General features: G+C 42.4%; 1 protein-coding gene across 13 annotated transcripts in view; it reads right to left on the reverse strand.

Annotated features, from left to right (window-relative positions):
• Positions 1–5,592: 5,592 nt before the first annotated feature.
• ADAM22 (ADAM metallopeptidase domain 22) overlaps positions 5,593–27,724 on the reverse strand; it is a 269,416-nt gene continuing 247,284 nt past the window's right edge. For 5 of the 13 annotated variants that reach the window (XM_075557629.1, XM_075557630.1, XM_075557628.1 and 2 more), the window contains 4 exons: positions 24,340–24,440; positions 23,938–24,004; positions 12,482–12,605; positions 5,593–6,252 (listed from right to left, as the gene is read on the reverse strand). In XM_075557629.1, the coding sequence (XP_075413744.1) occupies positions 6,232–6,252; positions 12,482–12,605; positions 23,938–24,004; positions 24,340–24,440 (313 nt within the window). In that variant the 3' untranslated portion in view covers positions 5,593–6,231. Of the gene's footprint in view, positions 6,253–12,481; positions 12,606–18,926; positions 19,014–21,081; positions 21,193–23,937; positions 24,005–24,339; positions 24,441–27,252; positions 27,448–27,724 lie in introns of all 13 variants that reach the window. The other 8 variants (XM_075557619.1, XM_075557618.1, XM_075557625.1 and 5 more) reach the window with 6 other exon arrangements.

The raw sequence follows: 27,724 nt of genomic DNA on the forward strand, positions 1-27,724 counted from the left end.
GTACCCCCTCCTGTTTCAAAAAAGATGGCCAAGAAAGCCTGGAAACCTTCATTTTATAAGACTATCAAGATGTGAAGCTCTTACTCTACACATTCTCCGCTGGACCTGGGCACTTATGCAGGCCTCATTTCCAGCTTCCCCCAGAGAACGCTGGACTCTGACTGCAACGTGGGAAAATGGTGGTCAGCCTCATGTTCCTCTTTGGTGTTCACATGTGGAGGCATGGAGAAGTCTGAGGGGGCTAGCGTGTGGCTTGGGGGTGGGGGGGATAGGGTGAGGTTTCCCAGTGAAATTCTCACAGGAAGCACTTGTTACCCTTGAAGAATGAGCTGGTACATTGTTATGAGGGGAACATGTTGACCCAATTGCATACTCTTTCTCACAATGCAGAGTCAATTTCATTAAAAATTCTTCACCATAAGCCCCGTGATTATTCTGTATCCTTGGAAAAGTCTATCACGATTTTTCCTTTGGAATCCTTAAGAAGAGTCATAAGCCTCTAAGCCAGCGGTTCTCAACCGTAGGTTGCGACCTCTTTGGGGGTCAAATGACCCTTTCACAGGGGTCGCCCAATTCATAACAGTATCAAAATGACAGTTATGAAGTAGCAAGGAACATAATTTTATGGTTGTGTGGGGGGTCACCACAACATGAGGAACGGTATGGAAGGGCCGCGGCATTAGGAAGGTTAAGCTAATCTCGCTATCTCTTCTCAGACGGGCGTGGTTGTGAGTGGACATTGCTGAAGGAGCCAAACAGGTGTACGGAGAGAAGGTGTCGGCAGCCTCCACTGATCACAGACATGTCGAAACACGTTGGCCTAAACTAGTGCACATCTGAGCTGGAGCCCCAGTCGATCACAGTCCCGTCTGTCTTAGCTTCACGTGATCATTATTTTGAAAAGGCTCATGCTACACGCACAAACTCCTAGCCAGTGACATTCTTCCAATTTCCTCCCACAAAAACCGCACTTCTTCGATGACTTACAGCTACTCTTTACTTCGGCAGAGACCTGAACTTGCCAACACTGGAGTGGCAACTCGAGGGTCTAATGGTCACTGGGAGAAGAGGCCAGAGCGGAGTGAGGATTAGACAGTGAACTTATCACAGAGCCTGAACTCTGACGTCAGCACCAGCGAGTGTATTAAATGAGTATGTTCCATCTTGAATATGACGTGAGGCAGGTGGGAATCTGCCACCCAGGGAAGAAAGTCACCCAACCAGTTGAGTCCACTTGGCCACCTGGAGGACTGGTTCCCAGGGGAGGGCAGTGTGGAATAGAAGAGACGAACAAAACGCCACAAAGTGTCTGAAAGAAACAGCTGAGAGAGGAGGGCAAAAAAAAAAATTAGAAACGTGTGTTAAAATAACATAAATCTTTTATTGAAAGTCACTTTATTGATGTTACAATGACGGTAACATAGAAAACCATGGCATCTTATTAGCCTCAGAAGAGAAAACTAATAAAATTGTGCCAGAAATTTGAATCTCAAGTCACAGTGACTTTAAAACAGGATGATTTGTTTATCCCTATAATGAAAGAACAGGCATCTAACTGGGGCAGCCATGAAACAAATCACGCTTGCTCAGGAAAGCAGCGGCATGTACATTTCAGTGGTGTTTGCCAGAGCCAGGTAACTTTAAAAACAGTAAGAGCCTGACAAGCAGAGTAGCAGAATGTAATGTTACCGTGACGCGAATCTAAGTATGTACACGTGACTACCTGGCTTCCATACACGAAACCCTGCTGCTGCTGACACTTCCTCAGGAGGTGGGGCATCGCCCCTGGGGAGGAAACATGCGGAAAGACACTAGCGCACACAGACTAACTGCAATGCTTACGCAGAACGTCTTTTGGGGATGCTATTTTTGAGTGGAAAGTCTCGTCCAGCAAGTTAAAAGGAGAAACCAGACCAATACATATATTTAGTCGTTGTCAATAAACTTTTGTTAAGCACTTTTTAAGTCAGTGTAAAAGCATTTTTTTCCTCATACAAAATAAAGATATGGGGACATTTTACCTATTAAAAAATGGTTGTAGAATCACAGTTTTATTTTATGCTGGATCTAAAAGGAAACGTGGGGTTTATTGACCAGGCAGTGATACACATGGACAATTTTATTAGGAACTTGTGTATTAATGAATAAATGTATTCATTCAGATCAGCACTTTCTGTAATGGATTTTCTGGTATAACTTAGCACCACTATATTTAAAGATTGGGGCTATTTGCAATATTATTTTAGGGCTTAACTTCAAAAATACTCATCAGCAGCCTGAAACTTAAAACAAGAAGCTAAGGCCTAGGTAAATGTTGAGTAATATATACATATGTATTTTTTAACGTAATAGGAAACTACCCTGTTCTTCACAAACTATGAAAACTTTTACTTTGTATGTGCAATATCTTAGAAAGACTGCTTAGTCTCATTGTATGCCTTTTGTTTTAAAATGCATGTTGCATGCATGTGTGCACCTGCATATTCACACATACATCTTTCCCCTTAGTTTTTTTTATTTTGATTGCCAGGATACCTAGGGGGTTGAAATGGTGACTGCCCTAACCACAACTCTGCCAGCCTGGAAGTGACTCCCAGTGTGATACAGCTCTTGGAGCAATATAACAGGGACACACCACAGATGTGGCCAGCCCTACCATAGACTGACCGGCCAAGTATACGTAAAGAGTTAACACTACTTGTGGCTGGCTGCAAAGCACACAGACCGTCAGATATCCCGCCCCTCCCCCTAATGCCTCCCCAGCGGTCATGCTGCGCTCTCCCTGCCCACTGAGCTTCTGGGCCTTTCTGCTACTGTGCCAGGACTAACTAAATCTCCCCTCCTGCTGCCCCCCATCCCCCCCCCCCCCCCGCTCCTCCTCAGGTTCCCTGTTTCTTCCTCCTCACAGGGAGGGCACAGGAGTGGGCTGGGCCCCTCACAGTGCCAAACACAGAGGACACTGGCTGTGCAATCCTCCTTCCCCCAGTGGGATCCACTGTGCTGTACTGTGTGGTAAGCACTGATTTATTCCTTTCCACCGTCTGCCTGGCACCTGGCCAGGGATCCCACTTCCAGAGGATCTGACTGTCTAAACAAAGAGGGACTGCTTACTGTCTAAAACCAGAGTGGGCACCCCCCAGTTAGCCCATGCATCAGTACTTACAGCTTCCCTGGTACCCAATGCCTACCAGTTGACACACTTAGTGAGAGGACTGGAAATTTTCCCTTAAATCAGTATTTATTGAATTCTTATGACGAGACAATTGTAACATCTCTGATATTAGGGCTGTTAGCCATATTTAGAAATGGAGGAAAAGGCATACAATAGACATAAAGGCGGAATAGCATGTCTCCTCTGTTTCCTTTCACCATTTTATATTGGATCGGGCTAGAAATGCTCCGTAGCTGCCTGAGAAAACTTCTACTTCGCCTCCCGTGTCTCTCCAGCTTAGATATTTACATAGAAAGCATGGGGTGCTTGTACATCGTGCGCGGGCCATTCTCTCTGCCTCGGGACAAAATCACATCCAGAACACCAGTCAGCAGGGCCCCTAACGGCCTTCCTTGGGAATACCCACTGAGAGTCTAAATTTGTCAGAGAAATGTGCAAATGGCTTTAAGATTAGGTAACCATGGGAGATAGACTAGATAACGCCAAATACAATCCTACAGACACTAAATGTTTTCAACTGTACTCTCTCTCCATGGAAAAACAAAAACAAAACTCATGACGTTTCATCCGTTGTACGTGAAGGTGAATGAAACAAAGGAGAGCGACTACAAACTGTATACAGTTATGTACCTCTGGACTGGCCATGTCTCGTAAACAGCACAGGGGAATGGTGTTCACTTGAAATAATAACTTTCATTTAAAAATAATTACGATGCAGAGAGACCGAGAGAAGAAACCTGAAGGAAGATATGGAAAGTAAAAAAGATCTATTGGCTACTTAGCCATTTATAGATTCATTCAATTCAATATTTGTATAACTATAACTAGAGAGCATCAGGTAGCTTCCATCCAAATCTATAAACTCTTCCATAGTCAAAATAAACCCTATAACATTAGCTTTTTATAAACCCTATAACATTAGCTTTTTTATCAGAAAACATTCAGCGCACATTAAAAAGTGATCATGGTCAAATACCACTGTATTTCCTGTATCTTTAAGTCTGTCTACCCTCTGTCCTCGACTGAGTCATGTGGCGCCATTGCCCAGGGGTCGCCAAGTCTTAGTCTGGCGGATTGTTGTAGTGTAGGTCTGGCAATCACAGCCTGTCCTGTCATAAAAAGTGCTCTTTATGCCGTGTGTTTTGGGATGCTTAGATCACTCTGAAATATTTCAAAGACTTTCAAATGAGAGGTATAGGAGAGAAGAAATAGAGTCGGAAACATTGCTGTTTCTCTTGAAGGCTTCAATTTAGGCATCTACAATGATTAGCCATGGAGGGGAAATGGATTTTGCCTATAGACGTTACTGAGAAAAATGAAATTTAAAGAGTGTTTCCGAAATCCTGTCTGTGGATTCCATTCACCTCGGGGGGGGGGGGGGGGAGGAAAGACGATGGAGCAGTTCACATACAGAACCTGTGACGGATGCTGACAACGTCCGAGTTCGCTCGTTCACTAGTTCACTCGTTCCCTAGACGAGCCTGCCCCGGGTAGCTTTCTTCTTGCCAGGTAGTTGCATTATGAGAGCTACCCAACTTGGGTTTTAAACGAGGGGCTTTTACCATCGATTTCTTATTTTTCCATAGATGAAAATATTTAGGGTCCAAAACATCTGACCCTGTTCCCTGCCAGCTATTGGTGTTGCAGCTGTTGTCACTGCAAACCTGTGACTTGCGGCTTCCTTCCGCCCTTTCTGGCCCACTGATGTGTCCAGGCTAGATCAAGGGCAGAACCTCCCCCCACCTTCCTTCAGTCAGTGCTGACGGGCCTCTTCAGACAGTCCTGCTGATAACACATACCTTTAATAATCAGTGGGAAAGCTGTTCTTCTTAAAACTTATCATTCATTTCACACTTACAGGTCACTAAAATTTTTGTTTGTTTGTTTATGAAAAAAACCCTGCAGGCCTGAAAGGGTTCCCATACTGGCAAGTAGGAAGCCACTGATCAGGAGCAACTGTAGCCTCTGTGTCCTTGGCGCACTGGTTTCATCTCAGCAGGACGGCCTGCCTGGGGCGTGCTGTGCCCTGGTTCTGAAAGTTGGCAGCTGCTGAACCAGGCACAGGGGGCCCTCGGCGAGAAATGGGGTGGCAGGTCAATCAGCCCTAGGGATGAGCAGCCAGCAACAGCGTGTCAAGGCAGGACAGCAGCCGGGCAGTACTGGGCTCCTACTGCAGTTAGCTGTGCGGATTTGCTCGGCTTTTGTTTGTTCTTTAGCTCCATGAACCCTGCAGTAAAACTGTCCACCATTTAAAGGGATAGCACACATTTTGGACAAAGACTAATTACAGAGAGCAAATTTAGAGCATTGACTGCTGTCTTTACAACATCATCTGCTTACACAATTAACCATTTGATGATGATGATGATGATGTGACTTGTAACCGACTGATTTTAGGCATTTGGCAAAATATGCATGTAACAGCTGCTTTTTTAATTTTAAAAATGTTCACATATGTACAATTGTCCTTGTATGCTGATATAAATATGAAGAGTAAAAAACAAAACCAAAATAAAAAAACATGTTTAAAGGTAGATATGACATATTGGCCTCTCGAAGCTTAAAAGTCCTGCAGAAAATCCTATATGCCTTAGCTCTGCATGCTAGTGTCTATGGTGGGATGTTGTTTCCTTAAATGTGGAAAACAATGAACAGAAGTTTCATGCAGATAGTATTACTGGCTACAATGAGAATGTGCTTCAGGATGTCAAGTTCTGAATCCACGATAGTCCCTTAGGACACTTGCTACATTGGGGTCATGTGAGTTAGTTCTACATTTATCTGTCATGCGGATTATCCACGGGCATACCAGTTCCTTTATTTTTCCATGTTATAACATAATATGCCGGTGGTTCTTTTCATGGTTCAGTGGAATCCTAAGCCAGTGACAAAAAGAAAATGATATCCAGATGTGATAATCAGCTTCCTCTCCTCAGTGGCAGATCAGAGGGTCTTCATGTTGTCCGAAGAGCAGATAGATTTGCAGTGGTTCCGTGAGGCTGGGTGTCTATAAAAGTTGAAGTAAACAGTTTCGATGTATCACATGTAAACAGTTGGTCTTAAATGGATGTCTCCCATAGCTGCACAACAGAGGAGGATAAAAACATACATTGTGAAAACAGGACACATCGATTCTAAGCTATGAAGGCAAAAAATACTTAGCTGGTTCCATTTGTATATGATTACAGATATATACTCTCAGCAAGACTACCCAATGGATAAAATAAAGACTCTAATAATAAGAGAGCGCAATGATTGGGGGGAAAAATTGTTAATGACAGCACAATGGACTAAAATCTACAGAATTCTACACTTCAATAAGAAAAAAAATCCAAATTAAAAGTGGGCTAAAGGCATGAATGGCGTACCAATAATGACATTCAAATGGTTAACAAATGCATCTGGTAAATGCCAGTCAAAACAATGCCGCAATATCACCTTACACTCACAATGATAACCCAATTAAAACCCAACAACGAACTCCCTACCTCCACCCCGCAAACACCAAACACTAGGGAGGAAACAGAGAGACTGGAACTCTTATACATGACCGGTGGGTTTGTAAACATGTACAACCACTGTGAAAAGCTAAAGGAAATAGGACTAGAAATACCACACAACTCTGCAACACCTACACTGGGCATACACTGCGAAGAAGTAAGAGACAGAATGCAGAGAGACCTCTGCTCCCCGTGTTCATTGTAGCGCAGTTCACAGGAGCAAGATGGCGGAAACAGCCCATAATAAAGGAATGGATCAAGCAACTGGGTAGCTACATGCACCAAAACACTCTGCATCCCTAAAAACAGCGATGAAACCATGAAACACCTCATGACATGAACGGCCCCGACACTATTAGGCTGAGTGAAGTTAGTCAATCACAAAAGGACAAATGCTGCAGGAGAGAGACCACTACTAGAGGGATAAACACCAGACAAAGGCAGGCCTCTGTTCCCAGGTCAGGTAGCCTTCTAATTTGGTGTCTCAAGCAATGCGTGGTTTACATGCCTAATGCTCATGAGATGTATACATCACCCCATAATTTATACATCTGAATAACCACTTGGGGACAGGTGGACTCACCTCTGCTAAGGTAAGTCTCTCATTTTGGGGGGAAAGAGAAGAGCAATGCATTGCCGCCATACAACACGGCACTACAGTCACCCCAAATCAATAGATACCCCTACAAGTGTGCTGAGGGAACCTTAATGGAAATTGAAATCCAGAGGCAGGGCTAGAAGGATGTCTGTCTGGGAGAAGGGGACTTCACTTCTGTTTGGTGGGTAAACCAGGTGGGGCAACCCTACCTCTGGAAAAATGCTGGACGTTACTTATGTAAACTCCCCGGGAAAGTATACACCCATTTGGTCCTGGTTTCTGTCCAACCCTTGGTGGCTCGCGGTGTGTGCTTCCTCAGACTGTGTTCTTACAGGGAGCACAGCATCCTTCAGGGACCACCTCAGAAGCATCCAATTTGAAAACTCCACTAAGCAAATTGGACTTCACCTTAAACAAGCCTGTAGCAGATGACAGGAACTGAAAAATTCTCTTGGACTGAAGGCTGAAACACCCTAGTGTGAGTAGAAGCAGATGACTACTATTCCACCAGGTTATGGATTTGGAATTCATTGGACTTTGCGGGTGCCTAGTAAGTAACAACTCAAAATTCCTATATATGTCCTATTTTCTTTTCTTTTTAAAAAATAAATCATTTTATGGGGGTGGGCTCTTACACATTTTATAACAACCCATCACTGAAATGTACTAAGCACACTTGTATATGTACAATTTTCATACTCTCTTTGCTTTTTTATGACATGCCTTAGTCCCAAAGGGGTAGTTTGCCTTTGCGAGTGAGCATTATTGAAAGTGTTGCCTTTTCTCCAACCCCTCACTCTTTGTGTAAACAGGGTCCAGTCACTTACGTTTTTAATTTGCACAAGTCAACAATTCATCTATTTTAGCCTAAAAGCATGCCGTATACATGTATACTTTAATTTTCTCAACAGTATTTTAAATTCTCTTTCACTGGCTATATTAATGATACTATTGGGATGATTTATAATGTTCCCCAAGAAAAAATGTGGTCGCTAAAGTGGACCAGGGACATGCATAAACCACAGATACACGAATGGATTCTTGACCCACATTTAATCGTAGTCCTAATCTATGAACAATCAGTTCTATGATGTGGCTCTACTCAATACTGGCCCGTACAAATAAATCACTAGAGATACGGGTGCTATAGCAAGTGTGGTAAAGAAATCAGATTGTTCTTGGCTATCACAAGGAATAATGTCTAGAATCTTAAAGGTTTGTCTTAAAACAAGCAGTCACCTAAATGCACACTGAAGAAGCACACCAGTCTATGTGATCTGCGGAGTGTAGACAATAAAATCCAAGACCGGAGGAGTGAACATAGCTTAAACAGAGCTTAAATTCTGAGCATTCCGTTTATAAAAAGGCGCTAGATGAGTGAAAGCCCCAAATCCATTTGCAGGACCCCCACATGGATTAAGTCTCTGGTGAATCCCTTCTGATCACTGCTCAGAGATGCGAACAGCCCGCTCTCAGACAGAGTGCCCAGGAGAGCAGGCCACTGCAGATGTGGTTAGGTTCACATTGAGCACTTTACCTTTTGATCCATTTTAAATTTGTTCTCGCTTTGATTATTTTATGCTTTATTTTCAACTGAGGTTTTCCTCTGTCTTATTTTGTGATTGTTCTTGGTTTTAGGTGTGCGTGTGTGTTTTCCTTGAAAACATTTGAAATGTTTCCCCTAAACATATGAAACAAAGGGTAGGTAATTCTACAGAGGCAGTAAGTGGATGAATAGTTTTTATGGTTGTGGCAGGAGAGTTTGGGAGAAACTGAGGAGCTAATGACAAGCACAAGGAAGAAAAAAAATTTTCTAAAGTTGACTGTGGTGGTGACTGGACAACTTTTAAAAATTCATTTAAACTACTGAATTGTATGATATGTGAATTATCTATCATAAAACTTCAAATTAAAAGAGTCTTCAAGGTTAGCTTTCTCTTTTCTCTAAACCTCTCAATTTTTTAAAAAACAATTGCTTCTTTTCACACAAAACCCCAATCTTCATTTAAAATAAAGTAAATATGTCCAAAACAGAATAACTTAAATTATTAGATTACTATAACTTAAATTATGGTATTAAGCTACATCTATCCTTTGCCCACAGAATTTTGATAAAATCAGGTAGAACAGTGATTCTTCATCCAGTTGTGCATTGCCGCACTGGGGGAGGTTTTCAAAGAGCTACTGGGGAGGCAGTCTTCAAGCCAAGAGCCCTCTCAGTGGGGCACGGGGATCAGTCTACTTGTACTTTAAAAGCTCTCCAGATGACCCCCGTGTAGAGTCAAGGTTGAGAATGTCCAGTGACTTCAGGGAAATATGATTCTATCAGGACCACCATCACCTGTTTAAAAATCACTGAGTGAGCCTAGGATCCAGGTTATCCAGTCCATGATTCCATTCCTACTTCAGAGAAAAGGAAAATCTCCCTCAGGACTTGATGTTAGCAGAGTAGAGTGATGCATTCAGCACGAAGTCACACCTTTAACTCCCCCGCCCCCCTTCATTAGCTCCTTCTACTGGCCCTCTTGAAATCCACCTTCCACAGTGTTCCGTAATTGCCGTAATGGACGGACAACAACTGTGCCCCAAACTGACTATGAATCCAACTAGGTGCACCAGAGAACGAAGACCAATTAAAAAGACAAAACTAGATGATAAAATGTGTTTCCAGGAAGCGTGATTTGGGCATAATTATTATAAGTAGGAATAAAGCCAGCCTGAAACCAGTGTGACTTAGAGTGTATCCAATTTCCATCCAAATTCTACTTTTATTGAACATTTGGGGCATATCACTGTGTACTTAATGAATTTCTAGGAAAGAAAGAGGGGAAAAACTAAGTGACTAAGTGGATGTTTCTATGAGGGCTTTATTATTCTCTCAAATTCTTTGTAAATTCTTTTCTACTTTCACTATCCAATATGGATTGTGGTAAAGGCATGTATGCTGTCCATGACCTTAGGTCTGATAGACAGGTGGATCGACAGGATGGATAGATAGTTACATACACAGACAGATAGACGCATCTGTGTTTACATATCTTTTGCATCAAAAAGACAATTCTCCACCCTATACTCTTTGGAAGTCAAAGAGATCTATCACTGTGATCTCACACAGTGTGAGTAACATGGTGAGCAAGTGTTGGTGGAAAGTCTGGAAAGGAAGGGTTACGCAAGATCTTACATGGTATCTATGACATGGTATCTATGACATGGTATCTATGACATGGTATCTATGACATGGTATCTATGACATGGTATCTATGACATGGTATCTATGACATGGTATCTATGACATGGTATCTATGACAAATGGAAAGTCTGAACTGACGTACAGATTGTGTTGTGGAACAATAGAGAGTTTAGATTTTGGCTTCAGAGAGCCCACTGATTAAATAATAAGCAGCAACTTACAGAAAGAAGAAAAGAACTGATGAATGGCATTGTGGGAACCTAAGTCATCACTTTCCAAATGAGGAAGAATAAAGAACACTAAGCCATCACTCAGAACAGACGTCTTCGGTGTGTCTGTGTGACTACAACAGAGGGCTATCCGGAAGACAGGGGCGCTGACAGGGAATGCTGCTTATTCAGTTCTTCAGAGCCCCCAAAGGCAATCCAGTGATAGGACTACTCATTCTGCTGGCTCATGGAGATGTGCCACAGGGAACAGAATCAATCAGGCCTTCCACACACAACTATCTTAGTAGATGAAACTGTTTGAGGTGTCATTGCTCTGGCCTGTGCAAAGGACTGAGGGCCAGCCATTGCTTCTGGGAACCTTCACTTCCATGGGTCTCATGTGAGAAAGAAGGTCACCAGCAAGCCGACCCACAGCATGGTAATAGCAGACTGATGAACTAAAACAATAACATAAACAATCCGTGGAGGTGGGGGACGTGTGTGACTGAAGTTTTGTACCTGGATAATTCCCAAGAAGCTGAAAAACGACATTAGCCTTAGAGTTCATTATCCCATAGTCATACAATAAAGAAGTAGAGACCCACAACAAATCATCTTTAGGTCAGAAAGCTGAATACTGAGCTGAGACATCCTTTTTTCCTCTCCAGCCACTTCTATATGAGCAAGTGATGGAAATCTTTCTATATTAACAAGTAGCAAAGTATTTTTTATGATAAAAAAACACCACTGATTGTTTTCAAAATCCTTTTGATTACAGGGATCGATTCAATGATTACCATTCCTGCTGGCTTTGGGCTGATTGTTTTAAAATGTGAATGTTGATGTTCACGTCACCCCCTGTGGTTTAGGTTCAGAATCAGACTCTGCGACGTCTTTCAAAACCAGAAGTGCACAGGAACCCAGGCAGCCTGAACAAATACTTCCTCCTAGCCTATTAAAGTGTTCACTTTGTTTCCAGCATTATTTGTAAGATGATCAGCGTTACTGTCTGAACACAACCAGGCATGGCCCATCATCAATAAAGGCAATTGCTCTTCACTTGTATCTTTCACTTGGGTCTCTATGCGCCTGTCTATTCCTCTGAACGCTCACTTTCAAATTTCACAAAACGGATGTGTTCTGGGACACAGAATGGAATCATGAGGAAACGTAAAAGTGGAATTCCTATTTAAAGGAAACTTTAGGTGGCTTCATTAAAAAAATAAAAATCAGTTCCTTCATATGCGTTTTTTAAATCGGCACTTCTCAAAATATAAAAAGCAGCAAACTGAGTCACACACACACACTTGCCTCTACTATTGCAGCATCAGAATTCCTCGATATTCAAACTGTACCCTCTCGCCCAAGCCATTCGTCTGAATTTGGGGGGAGGGTGGGGAATCACAGATCAAAACAACAACAACAAACCTATTGAGTGCTAGCGACCAGTAAAAGGCATGAGTTTGCAATTTGAGATAAGCAAGGCTAGTATGCTTAATCTGTCATTACTTAAACTTGATAACACAAAATGAATTCTCTGTTTTTCTATTCCAGATTACAATATTTTATCAACTATGAATAATAAAAACAAATAAAAATTAATAGATGCCAAATATCTTTAGAGTTTATCAATCTAAGAACAGTATTTTGCAAATAGATGTCTGAACCAACCCCACCACCAAGAATTCTATTTTCAGGTTTCCCTTCATTCTCTTATAAAGGAGGGAAAATGGCGTCCTCATTCGCAATAAGCACTCTGAGAGAAGTGGCAATGGCCGAGGCTGTGGGCCAACAGCAAATGCTTCCACCTACCCTGGCGCTTTGTCGGTTCACTTTCTTCTCTTCGTCAGGAAGTGGAGGCATTGGGTAAGGGTATTTTCTGCTGGACGCAATTGATCCAGTGGATGAAGAAGGAGACTTGGCAGGAGATAGAGTCCTGAGATGTTGAGAATATATGAAAGAAATATCATTTAGTGGCCTCATCTTAATTTCAAATATCTGAAAAGCAAGTTCAGAACAAACTATCTGAGTTCTACTTTTAGAGGTCACTACTGCTCAGGCTTAACTAATGGGAAGTTACTTGGAAATGCTGTAATTTTATCTTCCTAACTTTGGCTCGGCAATGGATCACTCTTAGATATTAGTACAGAGAATCAGACTTTTCAGAGGAAAAGCCATTAATGAGGTTTCCTACAGAACAGGTAAAAAGCTAAAATGGAAAAGAAATGAAGTATCTTAAAGACTCGTAATGGTCAATTAAGTGCACAAGGTATTTATAAACTGCCTTATTTTTTAACATTTAATGTATCTTTTTAGGTACAGTCATATCTTAAGGTCTTAAAATATAAAACAATGATTGTCATTACTAGCTGCTAAGTTACACATCATTTTACACAAAAGTCATGCATTCAAAGGCCATTGTGTTAGTTGTGAGACAAAGGCAGATACAAGGGACTGAATAGAAATTAGTAAACATGCAAGCAGTAAAAAGTGCAGAGTTCCAGCCAAACAAAGAGTCGGATGAGAACACACAAAATGGTCTGATTAGTCCCTACAACCAGTAATTCCTGACCAAGGAGGATTCTAAGCCATAGTAGCAGCCCTCAGTAAATCAGGTAGGATATGCTTGTCATGTAAAAGGGAGGCGCTGTTCCTCCATTGGCCTTTTCCAAAAGCTCAGGACAGGACTGTCTGAGCACGTGTATTCTGCAGGAAAGGACTGGGTGGGCTGCCGGTGTGCTCGGCTACTCGCCACGCTGACAACTGCGACTATGCAGGGCACACAGGAAAACCCCGGACTTGCTGCTAACTTCCTTTTAAAGTAGGGGTGGGCAGGGGGAAACCGCTGAGAGGGGATCATCTCAACTCATACCACACCAATGAGATTTAAAGACGATAAATCTGCAGCAGCTATCCTATTCACAGATGTTACCACTGACCACGCATGAACTCCTCAATCCCTGTTGCAAGGTGGCACTGAGCCGGCGACACTGTCACATTGTGAATATGCATTTCAGTGAGATGCACGTCATCCTCTGGGGTTGGCTGACCCAGGCTGGGGATTCGTGGGAAGCACTGGTTGAGGGTCCATCTGCCAGCACCGGAGTCAACAATAATGGTGTATTTTTTTCCCTCCCTTTTCAATCTTGGTCCCTCTCCATGTTATATCCATTGCTCTGGTTCTGCTGTGGTTTTCAACAGAGTTTCCATGGCCTGGACTCTGAATTCCAGTTAGCATGTGGAGGCCAATTTTCATACAAAACTAGATTCAAGTGAACGTTCGTGCTCATTTTTCAGATTCAAGAGTGGGTCGGCTCCCTTTTCAGCCGTAAGTCCTAACAACTCCTCTGTTTCTGGTAAACGGCCACGACGGCTCCTGCCTGTGAACTGCCAGTACACAGCACCCAGTGGACTTCCGGCATCTCGATGCTGACCCCAGCTCAGCAGGTGAGAGTAACTTAGTATATCAGCACATCCAATCCTTTAAACTGCACTTAGGGTGCCACTGTATATTTTTTTAATTCAGAAATTAAATGTTCTTCTTTAATTATAAGTAAACATTTCAAAAAGAACTGTGATCTTAAGAAATCAATTCAATGCATGTAAACTGTGGACAAATGTTTAGATATTTAAGTGCACCTTATAAAAATCAAGAATATTAACTGGGTTTCAGATTTGTAGGCAAACGATTGCTGAAAATATCTGAGGAAGCTCGCTAGGTTACAACCAGCACCTTAGTCGTATGCACATGACTCACTGCTGCGGAGTCAGGCCCAGCTCACGTCAACCCAACAGGGCAGGTGGAGCTGCTCCCTGGGGTCTCAAAGGCAGCACATCTTTAAGGCCAGTGGGTTTGAACTGCTCCCCGAAGTGCAACCTACTATGTGGCACCAGGGCTCTTTTTGGTTCATGTTCTTATAAAACCAACTCCACCGCCATCAAGTCAATTCTGACTCCTAGGGACCTTACATAGGATTTCCAAGGTTTTGCAAATCTTTATGGAAACAGAAAGCCTCATCTTTCTCTTGAAGAGCAACTGGTGGAATTGAACTGCTGACTCTGGCAATTAACAGTCCAACACTGACCAATAACACCATCGGGGCTCATTTGTTTACACTGGGGTGTGTGTGTGTTTAATAAACTAGTCTTTTTTAAGCGTTCACAGCAATGTGTCTGTCAGTATGAGCTTAGAGCTTGTTGGCTTACGGCCGCATCATCATGCCAGCCCTTCCCTTGGTCATCGGTCCAAATGACCAGCCTTGGACACACACAGGGCATTTCAATGAAGTATTCAGAACGTCTAGTCTTCCCCTGAAGTACCTCCCCACGGCCAAAGCCACTACAGAGTTAAAGCATAAAGAGGAGGTATTCTTCAGAACTACAAAGAAATTGGATTTATTCTACTTTTTACGTAAACACATTAGTGGACTGAAACTTTGAGCCCAGACGGGAAGAGTGGCAGCCAGGCTGCTTTGAGTAGAGGAAGGACAAGTCCTGGTGGCGTGCGACAGCTAAAAGGCAATGACCTGAAGAATTTCGGGGAGGGGTGGGATTGGCAATCAGGCACCAAGCAGGAGTCAGAATATGAGTAGGAAACATATAGATTAGGGAATATGTAAACAAACCAAAATTTCTCACATAGCTCTAAGGGAGATGTTTCTCCAGCTCCAATTTTAGGCTCTTTTCTGACCCTGCTACTTTCCTGGTGGCTCCGAAGTGATTTTCACTTAAAACCCGGGCCAAGTCGTTCCCTTACAAAGTCATCTTTGGAAAGATATTAAGTGGTACCATTAGTGTGTTTTCAAAAACCACAATAACCATGTTCTTGTTCTGCTGTGTCCTGGAGTTGATTTTGACTCGCAGTGAACCAATGTGACCGAGTAGAACTGACCCAGGGTTTCCCAAGCTGTAATCTTTAGAGGGGCAGTTCGCCAGTTCTTTCCTCCTGTCGAGCAGCTTGGTGGGTTTGAACTGCCAACCTTTGGGTTAGCATCTGAGCATTTCCCCATTGCACCACCAGACTGCTTACAATCTCGATAGAAGGTTCCATATTAGAGTTATACAATGAAAGTCTGTCCATGTGTCAATGGACCATGTTGTGTCTAGAGGGTACATCGGACTTCAGGGATCCACCTATTGTAGCTATGACTACAAGACAAATCGCAGTGTCATTCTTTCCCCCACTAGTCAGAGCCAATCACACAAAAGGGACACATACTGAAAAGCCAAAGCCTCTGCCGCTGAGTCGATTCCGACCCACAGCAAGCCTATAGGACCGAGTAAAGTTTCTGCCGCTGTCAATGTTTACAGAAGCACACGGCTTCATCTTCTCCATGGAGCCACTAGAGGGCTGGAACTGCTGACCTTTCCATTAGCGGCCCAGTGCATAACCTGCTAAGCTACCAGGGATCTTGTAAGGCAACTAACAGGAGGCTTCAGAAAGTTTGTGGAGAAATGGAACTGAACGATAATGGAATGTTTCCATGAACCTTTTGAAACCTCTTCTTACTTAAAGACTGACAGTGAAATCGGAACGGAACAGATTTTGGAATCTGAGAGACCCAGGCTCTAATCCTGACTCCAGTGTACGAGCTTGGTAATTTCGCCTAACCTCTTTGTGCCGCGGTTTTCTCCATCCATAGAAAGGGAATAAAACACGTATGCCTCATGAGAAATAAGGGTACCTTGATAGGCACACAATACACGACAGTGCTTATCAGCTCCCTTTCAGAGATCGCACTTCCCATAGACACTGAAAATGGACTCAAAGGCATGCAGTGAGTCACCCGGGGGAGAGGAACCCCCAGGAGAGCAGGAAAGCACTGTCCCCAGCAGAAGGGCGCTCAGGCTCTCTGTGGGGTGGGATCATGCTCTCTTCCTCCCCCGTCTGCTTCTTTCTGAGAGTAGTTACATGCTGGTGAAAATGTGGGCAGCCACTCTCTCATCAGAACAGGGGCATGGTGCACAGCTGAGGGGTTCTGCTCCGTCAAAATCTTTGGTCATTAACTTTGTTCCTTGCAGCGGTGCAGAAACCAGACATGAAGGGCGGGGATGTCTTTTGGACCAAGTTATGGTTGTTATGCAATTCCCCTCGCAGCTTGAGAAGTCCCCACAAACTCCATAGCACGTGGCTGACTCATAAGGCAACCTTTACTCCCACTGGTGGTACTAATGGGAAAGAGAAGCCGGAATGACCCGGCAGGAGATGAAGCAGGTCTCGGCTGAAGCGTTAGATTGACAAAGCATAAACCAAAGCTCTGGATGCACTGTAAGCCTCTAGCATAGACGACCCATGAATTACATCCTCTTTGCGTTGGAATGCTTGTGCTAAAAGTTCAGGTACAAGGGTTTACTTCTGCTGTGGGAATAGCTCGTTTTTATGCCATAGAAGTATAGTTCTTATTATAACAATTGAATTACAATCCTCCACTGCTTTTGTTTTTAAATTCATGTAAACATTGATTTTCAATGGGACTATCCACCCTAGTATTGAAACCAACATCTCATTCGAAGAGGCGATAAAGGAACCCTCTAAAATTGCCCTTGCAGCTGCGAACGTGCAGTGGGGTGCTAGCGCACTTCCCCATTCAGATTGCGTTTGGGCATGCAGCTTCTGGGCAGACCTGGGCACTTCAAGAACGGCGAGCGCCTCTCTGGGAGCCACGCCAACTCCTCAGCTCACCCAGGGGAGGTGAATCAACTCTTCCGGGTACCATTTCACAAACAAGTGCTGTCAAATCGCCAACTCTGCTTGGGGACTGAAGCCCTAGCCCACGGGACTGAGACCACAGTCATCCTCTTTGGGTTCCGTGACTGCTACAAATTACAATCTGCCCACAAGCCTGAGGCAAATAGAAAGGAGCAAGAGGACTGCGGGTAAGCCAAGATTCCAAAGAACATTCAAAATCATCTTACCTGTCTTCCTGACGTTGGCCATCTTGGGAGCTACAGGTGGAGGTGGGATGTTTGAATGTGAGTGCATGTGTATGAGCTTCAGTGCGGGAAAGTAGGATAAGCAGGGGGGCAGGGCAGGAGGAATGAATATAAAGGGAAAGAAAAGCAGGGGATGCTTTTGTGAGCAGGCAGGAGTTATGCTTTCCTTCGGGTATATGCAAATGTTATGGATCAAATTAAAATGCAGGTGGGTCTAATCATTTTCTCAAACTATACAGGACTAGACTAAATGGTACACTGGAAGAGAAATTCCACCTTATATGGGGTGCTGAGAGTTAAATACACATACATATTTTTACATCTGTTAAATGCTGAACCAGGTCGTGGCAATAAGTAACAGGGAAGCTCATTATTAACATAGCGCTCAGAAGAGGTAGTAATTGAGGCTACAGTCTGGCTTAACATTAGTTATACACAAAGCAGTCATACAGAAAGTGGACATTTACCTCTAGGAAGTCACCTTGAGATTACAAAGAGTGGGGAAAAAACTTGCCGTTAAGAGGTCTTAGAAATATTCCTTAGCCTCTAATGTCATGCAGAGCTGCAGCCAACTGAGTAAATTAGGTGGATTCTAAAATGTAGGGATAACCTGCACTCATTTTTGAGTCAAGAACATGCTTCTGACTTGCTTCCTACAATTATTGAAATAGCATACAAAAGCATTCTTATTCACATAAAGGATTCCTTAGATATCTACTCAGCACAGTCTTCTCTGGTAGGAAATGTTTGCACTGAGCAAATAAAATCTAAACTCATCCCTATATCTTCGTGTGGTCTCTATTATTTCAGTAATCTTCAAGTTAGGGCGATCATTGTTTTACCCAAAGTGAAATTCCATTACATTTCATATACTTTCTTTTCATGTTTTTTTCCCCTTGATTTTTGTAGGCACTATGCACTCTCGTCAGTGGTAAGTAGGAAAAATGCATTGTGAGGCCACTAGATTCTAGAAATTAAATTGCTCAGGTTAATAGTGCTTCTTCATTAGTGGGAAGTATGCTTCATGCCCATAGAACACTCCGCAGCATCAAACGAAAAGAAAGCTACTAAAAAGCTCAAGATGGTGGCAGGGACATGCACTGTGGGGCAACCCTTTCAAATGGCTTCATTTGAAACATTCGGAAATGAGCTCGGCTTGCTCACAAAGCCACAAACAGAGACCAATAGGCAGCAAATAAACAAGGAGCCCTTTCCACCTACAGGAACTTGTATTGGGAGATACAAGATAGAGAGATCCGGTCATAGGACAGGATTGGTATGGTCTGTGAGTTTTAAAAGGATACAAAGTTAATTTATAAAATACCTAAAGTATGGTCCTTCAGTGTTTTTATTCACATCTTCTACCCACTTAGCTACATTATAGTCTCTTTTGAACCATGGATTTAAATACCTGCAGAAAGCAATGGAAGGAACAGAGAAAGCAGAACAAGATAGAAAATCTGAAAATACACAGCACAAGCTTAGCAAGGACGTCTTTCACCCTCCAAATGCAAGTCACTCTGGCAAATCACCCAAGACAGGTGCTGGGTGACTATGCAGCCGTTTGTCCAATGGCATGAGAATAAGCTCGACAAGGCTCGAGGCATTCTAGAACGCAGTCCACAGTGCAGGGGACGCTTTATCTAGCGGCCCTGGAGGAGCTGGAAGTTCTCTTTCAATCACAGCACTGTGAACAGCCCCACTCACCCACCTCAAAGGAGCCTCTCCCAGGCCATCTCTCAACTGGCCTCGTGGTTTTCAATCAATAATGGTGCTGCTTGAGAATGTCAGAGGGCTGCAATTCCAACCTGGTGCTTGGGACATAACAGCCCAGGAACTATGAAATACAGAGGATACATCTCTTTCCCAGTACGAAAGGAAGGCTGTTATGTCAGGAGACCCCAAGCTGGAGTTAGTAAGAAAGCATGCTCCTGCTGACTCTGGGGAGAGCAGAAAAGGACCCCTCTTCTGATCCCGGAGCCCAACACACATTAAGTGTGGTCCAAATAGGCTTCCATGACCATGACACTGGGTTTAATCGTTTAGGTACAGTTGCAATGGTCCTGCCGCCTCCCTGTGCACTCCAGACTACAGTGCTCACATTTCCATTCGGAAATGGCTTGCCCAAGTTGCCTTCCAGGTCTCTGGACATAAGTGATGGACAGAGGACAGGAACGACCTTATTAGCACCTCCTTAATGGATGTGAAAGAGTCTGTACAGGAAAATATAAATGGTCATAAAAATTTGGGGTACAAGTTTGTTTCTTTTCAGAGAGTCTCCTTTGATTTTTGTGCTGGGAACCAAGCAAGACCACACCCTCTAAGAATGTGCCCTAGTAACATAATCTGGCTCTAATATACTCAACATTGGAAGAATTTGGAGGGTTTGCCTAATAAAGATAATATTAAACAATGATAATCTAACTTCTATAAAATTTGAAGTTGTTGGAATGAAGAAAATTATAACATACACTACTTATTTTTGATTAACATCTGCTTCTTTACTCCACATTTAGGGTTTCAGTTGTTTGTAAATCCATTTAAATCAGAATTACATTTCCAGAGTTATATCTAGTTTTTGAAATCATTTTAAAAAATATCCTTTCCCTCAGTCCCCACCTCCTCAATTTTATCTCTAACTAATGTCCTCCACGAAATAATACCACAAAGTTCCCTCCTAAGGGAAGGGGTTTGTTGCTTTCTGTGCTTCAAAGACCATTTTTGTTAAAACACCATCTCCTGACTTAGGAACAATTCACATTAGTTTTTGCCTTTATGCCAAAATCATTGCCAAGTTGTGCTTTTCACGGAAATAGTCAATTAAAACTTGCATCATGGTTTCCACCGGGACTGAACAAAAACGTCCCAGACCAAGAGCAGCCACAGATGGAGGCTGGGGAGTCTGGCCCAGGGAATGCCGAAGGAAAGCCCATGCAGCTGTCACCAGGTGAGACACAGCCACACAGCAAACTGAGTCACCCACAGGCAGATGGCCACTTGTTCCTTTCACTGATAATCTAAGACTCACAAAGGACCAGCGTCGCGGCTGCCCTGTGAAGCCCACACTGCACGGCTTGCCTTGCTTCCCAGATTTTCCTGGGTCAGGGAGTTATGTCATCAAGCTGCGAACCACGTAGAGAGCCCTTAAGTGGCTGTCTGTCAGTGAAAGTGGATTCAGAGTGGATTCCTACCATCTTAAGTGGCGAGGGCGATGGGGTGTGTCATACTACTCTAACCTGCCGGTGTGGCTTGGCTTGGCTTGCAGCGCAGCATGCATCCAAAGGCGCCGGGCAGGGTAGGAGAGCTCTTTGTGTTCTCCTGGGTGGAAAGGCGGAGGAAGAATAGCTGGTGCTGGCTGGACCAGGAGCACCTCTGAGCGGACACAGACTTAGAGATCAAATGGCCCTGTTTTCAGCCAAGGAAGGGGCTTGGGGGAAATTAAGTGGCAGCCCAGAATGAAGGGGCAGGTGGAGACTGACCTGTGATCCAGACTCCCTGTTTGGGGGCTGTCAGAGCCCCCTGGGCTTATGCCTTGGGATGGGACTGTCTGGGCGAGGGAGTGCCCAGGCTCAGGTGCTTGGGGCTCCCTCCTGCAAAAACACAATATATAATACAAAGTCTGAGCCAATTTTGTTTTTAAAAAACATTTTGCACAACAATGAGGACGATGCGAAAGCTCTGAGTGGAAAAACAATACAGTACACAAAAGACATCTTATTTTGTTAATTAGCCCGGTATGCATTTGTGCTGCATGTCATAATTCACGTGCCTGCTTTTCATCATCCTTTGGGATGATGAGATAGTAACAGGACTGTTGGAATAATGGATTTGACATTTCATCTAAAAATGGGGGGGTTATGTTTATTTATGGTCCTCTGAGTGACACAAATTATATCATTACATCAGAAACAAATGGGATTATATGGACAGTAAAAATGTCAACATAATTCTTGATAAATGATGTAATAGGAATGATAATATAGAGGGAGACAGTTCCCATACAATTCATGTGAGAACAGTGGTTCAATTTAGAAACTTGACTCCATTCAATTAGCGTGGGTCATCTAGCCCATATCAGGAAAGTCTGAAACCTCTGAGTATATCCTTGTGATAGGTTTATTGTGCCAACCTGGCCAATGAACACGTGTGGGATTAATCAAAGGTCAGAGAGATAAATGGCCCTTGAGCCTCGCCTTTCTGGTCTCTTGCTCTTTGATGATCAGACCAGTGTGCAGCTGCCTTAGCTGGTTCTCTGCCTCAACTTGTGAGCTACACTACCTGTGGGATACCCAACCCATGAACTGTGTCACTGTAGTTTGAGGTTCCTTCAAGACCTACTTCGCTACACTACTGGAATACACATCACTTGAGCTGGAAACTGTCAGACCCTGTCATCTGGCTGACTGTTGGTGACCTGCCTTGAGGTTTGCTGCCTGTGCCCAGATAGCCTGAATTGCTCTACAGAGGTATCAGCTGTCTGCTTCCTTGACTTGCACCCAGCGGCCCTCACGACTTGAAGGACCTGCCAGCGTATTAGCTGTTTCACAGAAGTGAGTTGCACTGAGCCATTTGTACTGCTCTATAGACTAATTAGCTATTTATTTCTTATGTTTTTATATATATATAAATATATATAAAATCATGTGTCCTGGTTTTGTTTCTCTAGTGAACCCTGTCTAACATAATCCTTTATACTTTTCCCTCACAAAAAAGATGCCATCAGGTATCTTATTAAATATAATAACTGGATTACCTTACAGGAAATATTTTATAAAGACTCAAATCACTTTTAATCACATGATATGAGTAAAGATCGTAAACAAAATTTCAAAACATAAGTGGTCACTCTTGAAAACAGTTATGTGACTCTTACTAAACACAGTCTTCTTTGGGTCCTCAACTCAGAGCCTAACATAAAGTTCAGCTTTCAATCCCTTTCACATGGCAGTTTGTAAAGCCTTGCTATAGGAAATCCTATTAGGAAGAGGAAATCACACACAAAGGACATTCTAAAGAACAGTTTGATCTGTTCTCTTGTGAGCAGCCGAGATAAGCTAAAGGAGCCCTTACCAAGTGACCCATGCAAAACAAACTGAAAACATTCCGAGAAGAGTTTATCAGTAATGAGCCCCAGTGCATCCAAGCACTTTGGGAATGTATAAGATAAACTCGAACAGATTAGTTATTTATGATGAGGGTTCATGATGCCATTCTGGACCATGCAATCGTATCACTTAAAGGTATCTATTGTTCTAAGGTAAAGTGTCCTCTAGTAAACTTTGACGAGCCACTTACAAGACAATACCATTCAGCTGGGAGGTCCAAATTTCAGGGCAATGCTATTATTCCTGGACTGGAAAAGGCAGGGTATGTGATGGAAATGGTAATGTGGGTTTCTGGCAAGCAGTTAACAAATACCTGTGTGGGGGGTTTTCAAGTAGTAAGGCATGAAGAAGCAACAGAGATCCCGGGAATAATAACTCCCACCATGACAGATCATTAAATTTCTTTTAGATAGATCAAAAAAATACAGGAAATTAAAATCAGTCAGGTGGCAAGGTCAGTCCAGAAGGATACTAAGGGTGTGTTTTGCTCGATGAAAAGAGATGAAGCTTTGTTATGCTCGTACTTTCTTAGGTGGAGAAAGAAACAAAAAAAAAGTGCATGGTGATTACTTCATTACAAACTACTTCAAATGTAACCTCTGACCCCTGACCCCAACCCCCCCACAATGTGCTGACATTGACAGCTCTTGTATTGTAGTTAGTGGCCATGGTTCGGTTAAGTTTAGGTAAATGCCCTCTTGTCTTCAGAAGGAAAGCTGACAAGTGGAAGCTGTTTCAGTAGTCTGAGAGAATGCTTAGATTGCAGTCATGAAGACCTCCGAGTGGAGGAGTCAGCTCGTGAGCAGTTTCATGCTCTAACACGGTGGGTATTTCCCCCAGATGCTTCCAGCTGAGTGAGTATTAGGGAGAGGAAGGGTGACCCTTCTGGAATGGCTGGGCCCCAGGAGATGAGAAGAGAAATGTTATCAAAATTCCCTTCAGACACAGAACCAAGAAGACACCACAACGGCAGGTTACTGGAGGAAAAAGCCTGTAGCGAGGGTGAGCCCCTACTATCAGTGCATATGGGTTTGGGCACAGTTGCGGAGATGCCTAAGTAAAAGAGAAAAGTCATGGTTAATTTTGAAAGAGCAAAAGGGAATTGAAAAGAGACAACCAAGACCAGAGGCTTGGCTTATGGCTCTTGGACTATGTGGTCAAATAACTACTCAAAGAAAGCAACTGCACATGACAATGGACTGCCCTTTACCATTAGAGCTTCAGACTTACTCAGTTGAGTTAGACCGAGGTCGAAATCGTTTCCCTCTGATTTTCTTTCTGTTGCCTCCCAGGTTCCCTGGCGGGAAAAAAAAAGATGGTTTATGGTTAGATTTACATGTAAATAAATGACAGTCACGAGTCGAGTTACACAGGATTCCAAGGGCATGTCATTCACAACTAGGACCACCCTAACATGTGTGGCACTGTGTCTAGATCACTGAGGCTACTGAATCCCATCAATTCCCATCCACACAAAAAAAGAACTGGACTCTCAATCTAAGTATTATTCTCCTGTTGCAAAGAAGGGCTAATAAAGAACTTGTAGGAAAGAACAGGATGTTTACAACCAGAGATCCCAGAACACGAGTCTGGGGTTATGTAGACTGGGGGATTGCGAATGCTGTCGTATACCTTGCCAAGAATTACTCCGAGGTCGCCCATTTTCACAGATGTCTGAAATATGTTTTGTGTCTGGAATTCTTTCACTCCAAGAGTGAGAGAGTCCGTTCGATCTGAAATTAAAGTTTTAATAAATTTTTCAAATATTTATTCAAATTAATGTTTTGAAATCAGTAAGCAAAATTTCTAGGCATTACTGTGCATTAAAGTAAATTTTTAAAAATCTGAAATGAAAGAATGAAGAGAACATGAAAGTCTTCATGAAGAAGGCAGAGTTACACAACATTCAATTTAAGAAAAGTCAAATACAATGGAACCCCATTACAATAGATTGCCATTGAAAAGAATCAGGTAGCAATATAGCCAATTTATATTCTCCAGAACACAACACCCACATAGAGCAGATTCAGCATACACAACCCCAGAAGCAGAGTTATAATGGGGTCCCACCATAGATGCTTCTTAATTGTAAAGCAATGATTTCCATTCAAATATTATGAGAACATGGGCTTCCTAGAGATTTTATTACGATTTGCCAAACTAAGCCAAGTTAGCCTTTATGAAAGTAAGGTTTGGTTTGTTTAAAATGATTAAATCACTTTCTAAGAATTGGTATTTTTCCCATAAGTATGGTCCAAACGACTAGAGCAATGTTGGTTTTCCAATAACTAAAAACTGTATCGTGGACGTCTCTCTCACAAAGCCCATGTACCATTAAGCCTTCCTACTATTTGTCCCACTTTCTTTAAATGCAGTCTATAACAAACAAATTTTACACACCTACCTTGAACCACACATAAAAAGTATAACAAAAGATTTTTTATCCCTTTTTAACTGCTTAAAAATCACAACCCATGAGATTTTGCAAAAATCTGGGAACTTCATATGATCTTTTAAGCTCATTTTGAAGTACTTTAGAAAATAGCATGATTCTTAAAATGTTAACCACATATCAGTCCTGTTCGGTGAGTCTCAACTTTCTTAATGCCGCAACCCTTTCATATAGTTCTTCATGTTGTGGTAACCCCCTGACCATAAAATTATTTTCATTGTAACTTCATAACTGTAATTTTGCTACTGTTATGAATCGGGCAACCCCTGTGAAAGGGTCATTTGACCCCCAAAGGGGTCCCGAGCCACAGGTTGAGAACTGCTGGCCTAGTTAATAGTTAAAAATATTTTTAAAGGAATATTTCACTGATGAATGAAAATAAATGGCACTCAGTAAAATTATTTATAATTAATTTAAAATATTAATTCCTTAGGTTGGGACTTTTTCCAACATGGTTTGCTAATTATACAAGGATTCATATTTTGTACAAAGGATACCCACTGCTTTCCCTATTTGTTTATCACATTATTCAATTTGAAATTAAATCTCTGATCAAAAATATGTAATACAATTTTCAATTACTTCTCTAATCTTCATATTCTCCTAGCCAAAAAGATCCTGACTAAAACAATCAAGTTTTGTTTTCTGCTTATCTGTATCCCTCACTGCCAACGAGTTGGTGCTGACTCATTGCGACACTATAGGACAGTGTAGAACTGCCCCTGTGTGTTTCTGAGACTGTTATTTTTTTAAAATCATTTTAATGGGGACTCTTACAGATATCATAACAATGCATGAATCAATTATGTCAAGCAAACTTGTACATATGTTGCCATCATCCCTTTCAAAGCATTGTCTTTCTGCTTGAGCCCTTTGATATCAGCTCCTCCTTTTTCCCTCCCTGCGACTGTGACTCTCTGAGAGCTGTAGAAGCCTGACCTTTCTCCCGTGGAAGCCCTGGTGATGTCAAACCGCTGGCCTTGTGGTTAGGAGCCCAGTGCATAACCACTACACCACCAGAGCTTGGCATGCAGCCGGAGTCCTTGTAAACAAATTAACACTCCTACTACACCTTTATTGCCCACGTGAAAACAATACTTCATGTTTATAATAATTCTGTACAAAAATGTTCCCAGATTTCACAAATTCCTTTAATTTTCCTTCCCGATTAATGCTTCTATGTATAGAGTGAGATCTATTGCAAGTTTTTATAGATGATTCACTCTGCGTAGAATTCCTGAACAGCTAATGTTTTCTCTCAACAAACTAACAATTTCCCCTCCAATCTACAAAGTAATTAACAGTAACCAGAGAAATCCATTGTGCTACCAATTTTTAAAATGCTTTGCTCCCCTATTATCAACCTTAAATGCAAGAAAACAAACAAAAAGTCCTCTTGTACAGGAATATCGCAACTCCCTTCAATGTGAAGGTAGGTTTCCTTTTCTATAACACTTCAACTATCTACTTCTATTAGTTCATACTCCTAGGCAATAATAAAACATGCAGAATCTTAAGTAGTTTTATACACCTTATGATCGTGGAGTGAAACTACAGCATCAACTTTTAAACACACACAAATATCCACCCTGCCGCACTACTGTAAAACTCAAGGCAAATATTAGACATACTCAGTTTTGCTATAATTATAAAGTCTAGAAGGAATAAAAGGCAAAATCATAATATTCAAGTATTTCATTCACAGAGAAGCAATCTTTGTTTTATAGCGAGCTTAGCTTTGCTATACTCCATTTAAAATAATTTAACACAGCATTTATATCAGCACTTTATATTTATAGCTGCTCTTACTGAAGCATGACAGTAACCTTTTTCTTTGACTCCCAAACATGACATAAGCTCAGCATTGAGAATACGATGGCATACTGTGCATATTCTCTGTAGCCAGTGTAAGCTTGGGACGACAACCCCCTGGGTTCGGATGCAGATTTAGGTCTGCTGCTGGTTTCGCTTTATTTGGCGGCCTGACTTGTAGAACCAGCGGCTCTGAGCATATGGCATTTTGAAGCAGAGTAATCAAAGAACAAAGGGTACTATTCGGTAACATTCCAGAAAGAAGGAAGAAGTCATCAAACCTGCTGCAAAACAATGAAATGTTCTGACTAATGGAATAATGCGTGATGGAACAGGTAGAAATCTGAAAATGCGACAGAAAAGCAGACCTCTTCTTAGAACTAGATGCTGAGTTTGTGCTGACTCCAGGAGGGATGTCGCTATAAAAAGAGTCGCCAGCGCCAGGCTTTTTTACATAATCTCCCTGGGGTGACTGTCTAAGGCATAATAAACAGTTCAGAGTCAGAAAAACACGACACACACGTGAACACAGACATATACAAATAGTATTTCGGGAGGAAAAAGGAGGTAGGGGTAATGAGCTACATGAATCAAATCTATAACAACACATAAGATTATTCATACATGTGACAAGTCAAAGTCATTCTAACTGCAGAGGCCAGGAAGGCCATCGTGGGAGTCTTACAGAGTGGATGAGGAGAACTTTAGTCAGGGAGCAAAACATGGAAAGATGAGTCTTTTTACTGCAACTTA

Source organism: Tenrec ecaudatus, chromosome 9, assembly GCF_050624435.1.
Source record: "Tenrec ecaudatus isolate mTenEca1 chromosome 9, mTenEca1.hap1, whole genome shotgun sequence".
Taxonomy (NCBI): Eukaryota; Metazoa; Chordata; class Mammalia; order Afrosoricida; family Tenrecidae; genus Tenrec; species Tenrec ecaudatus.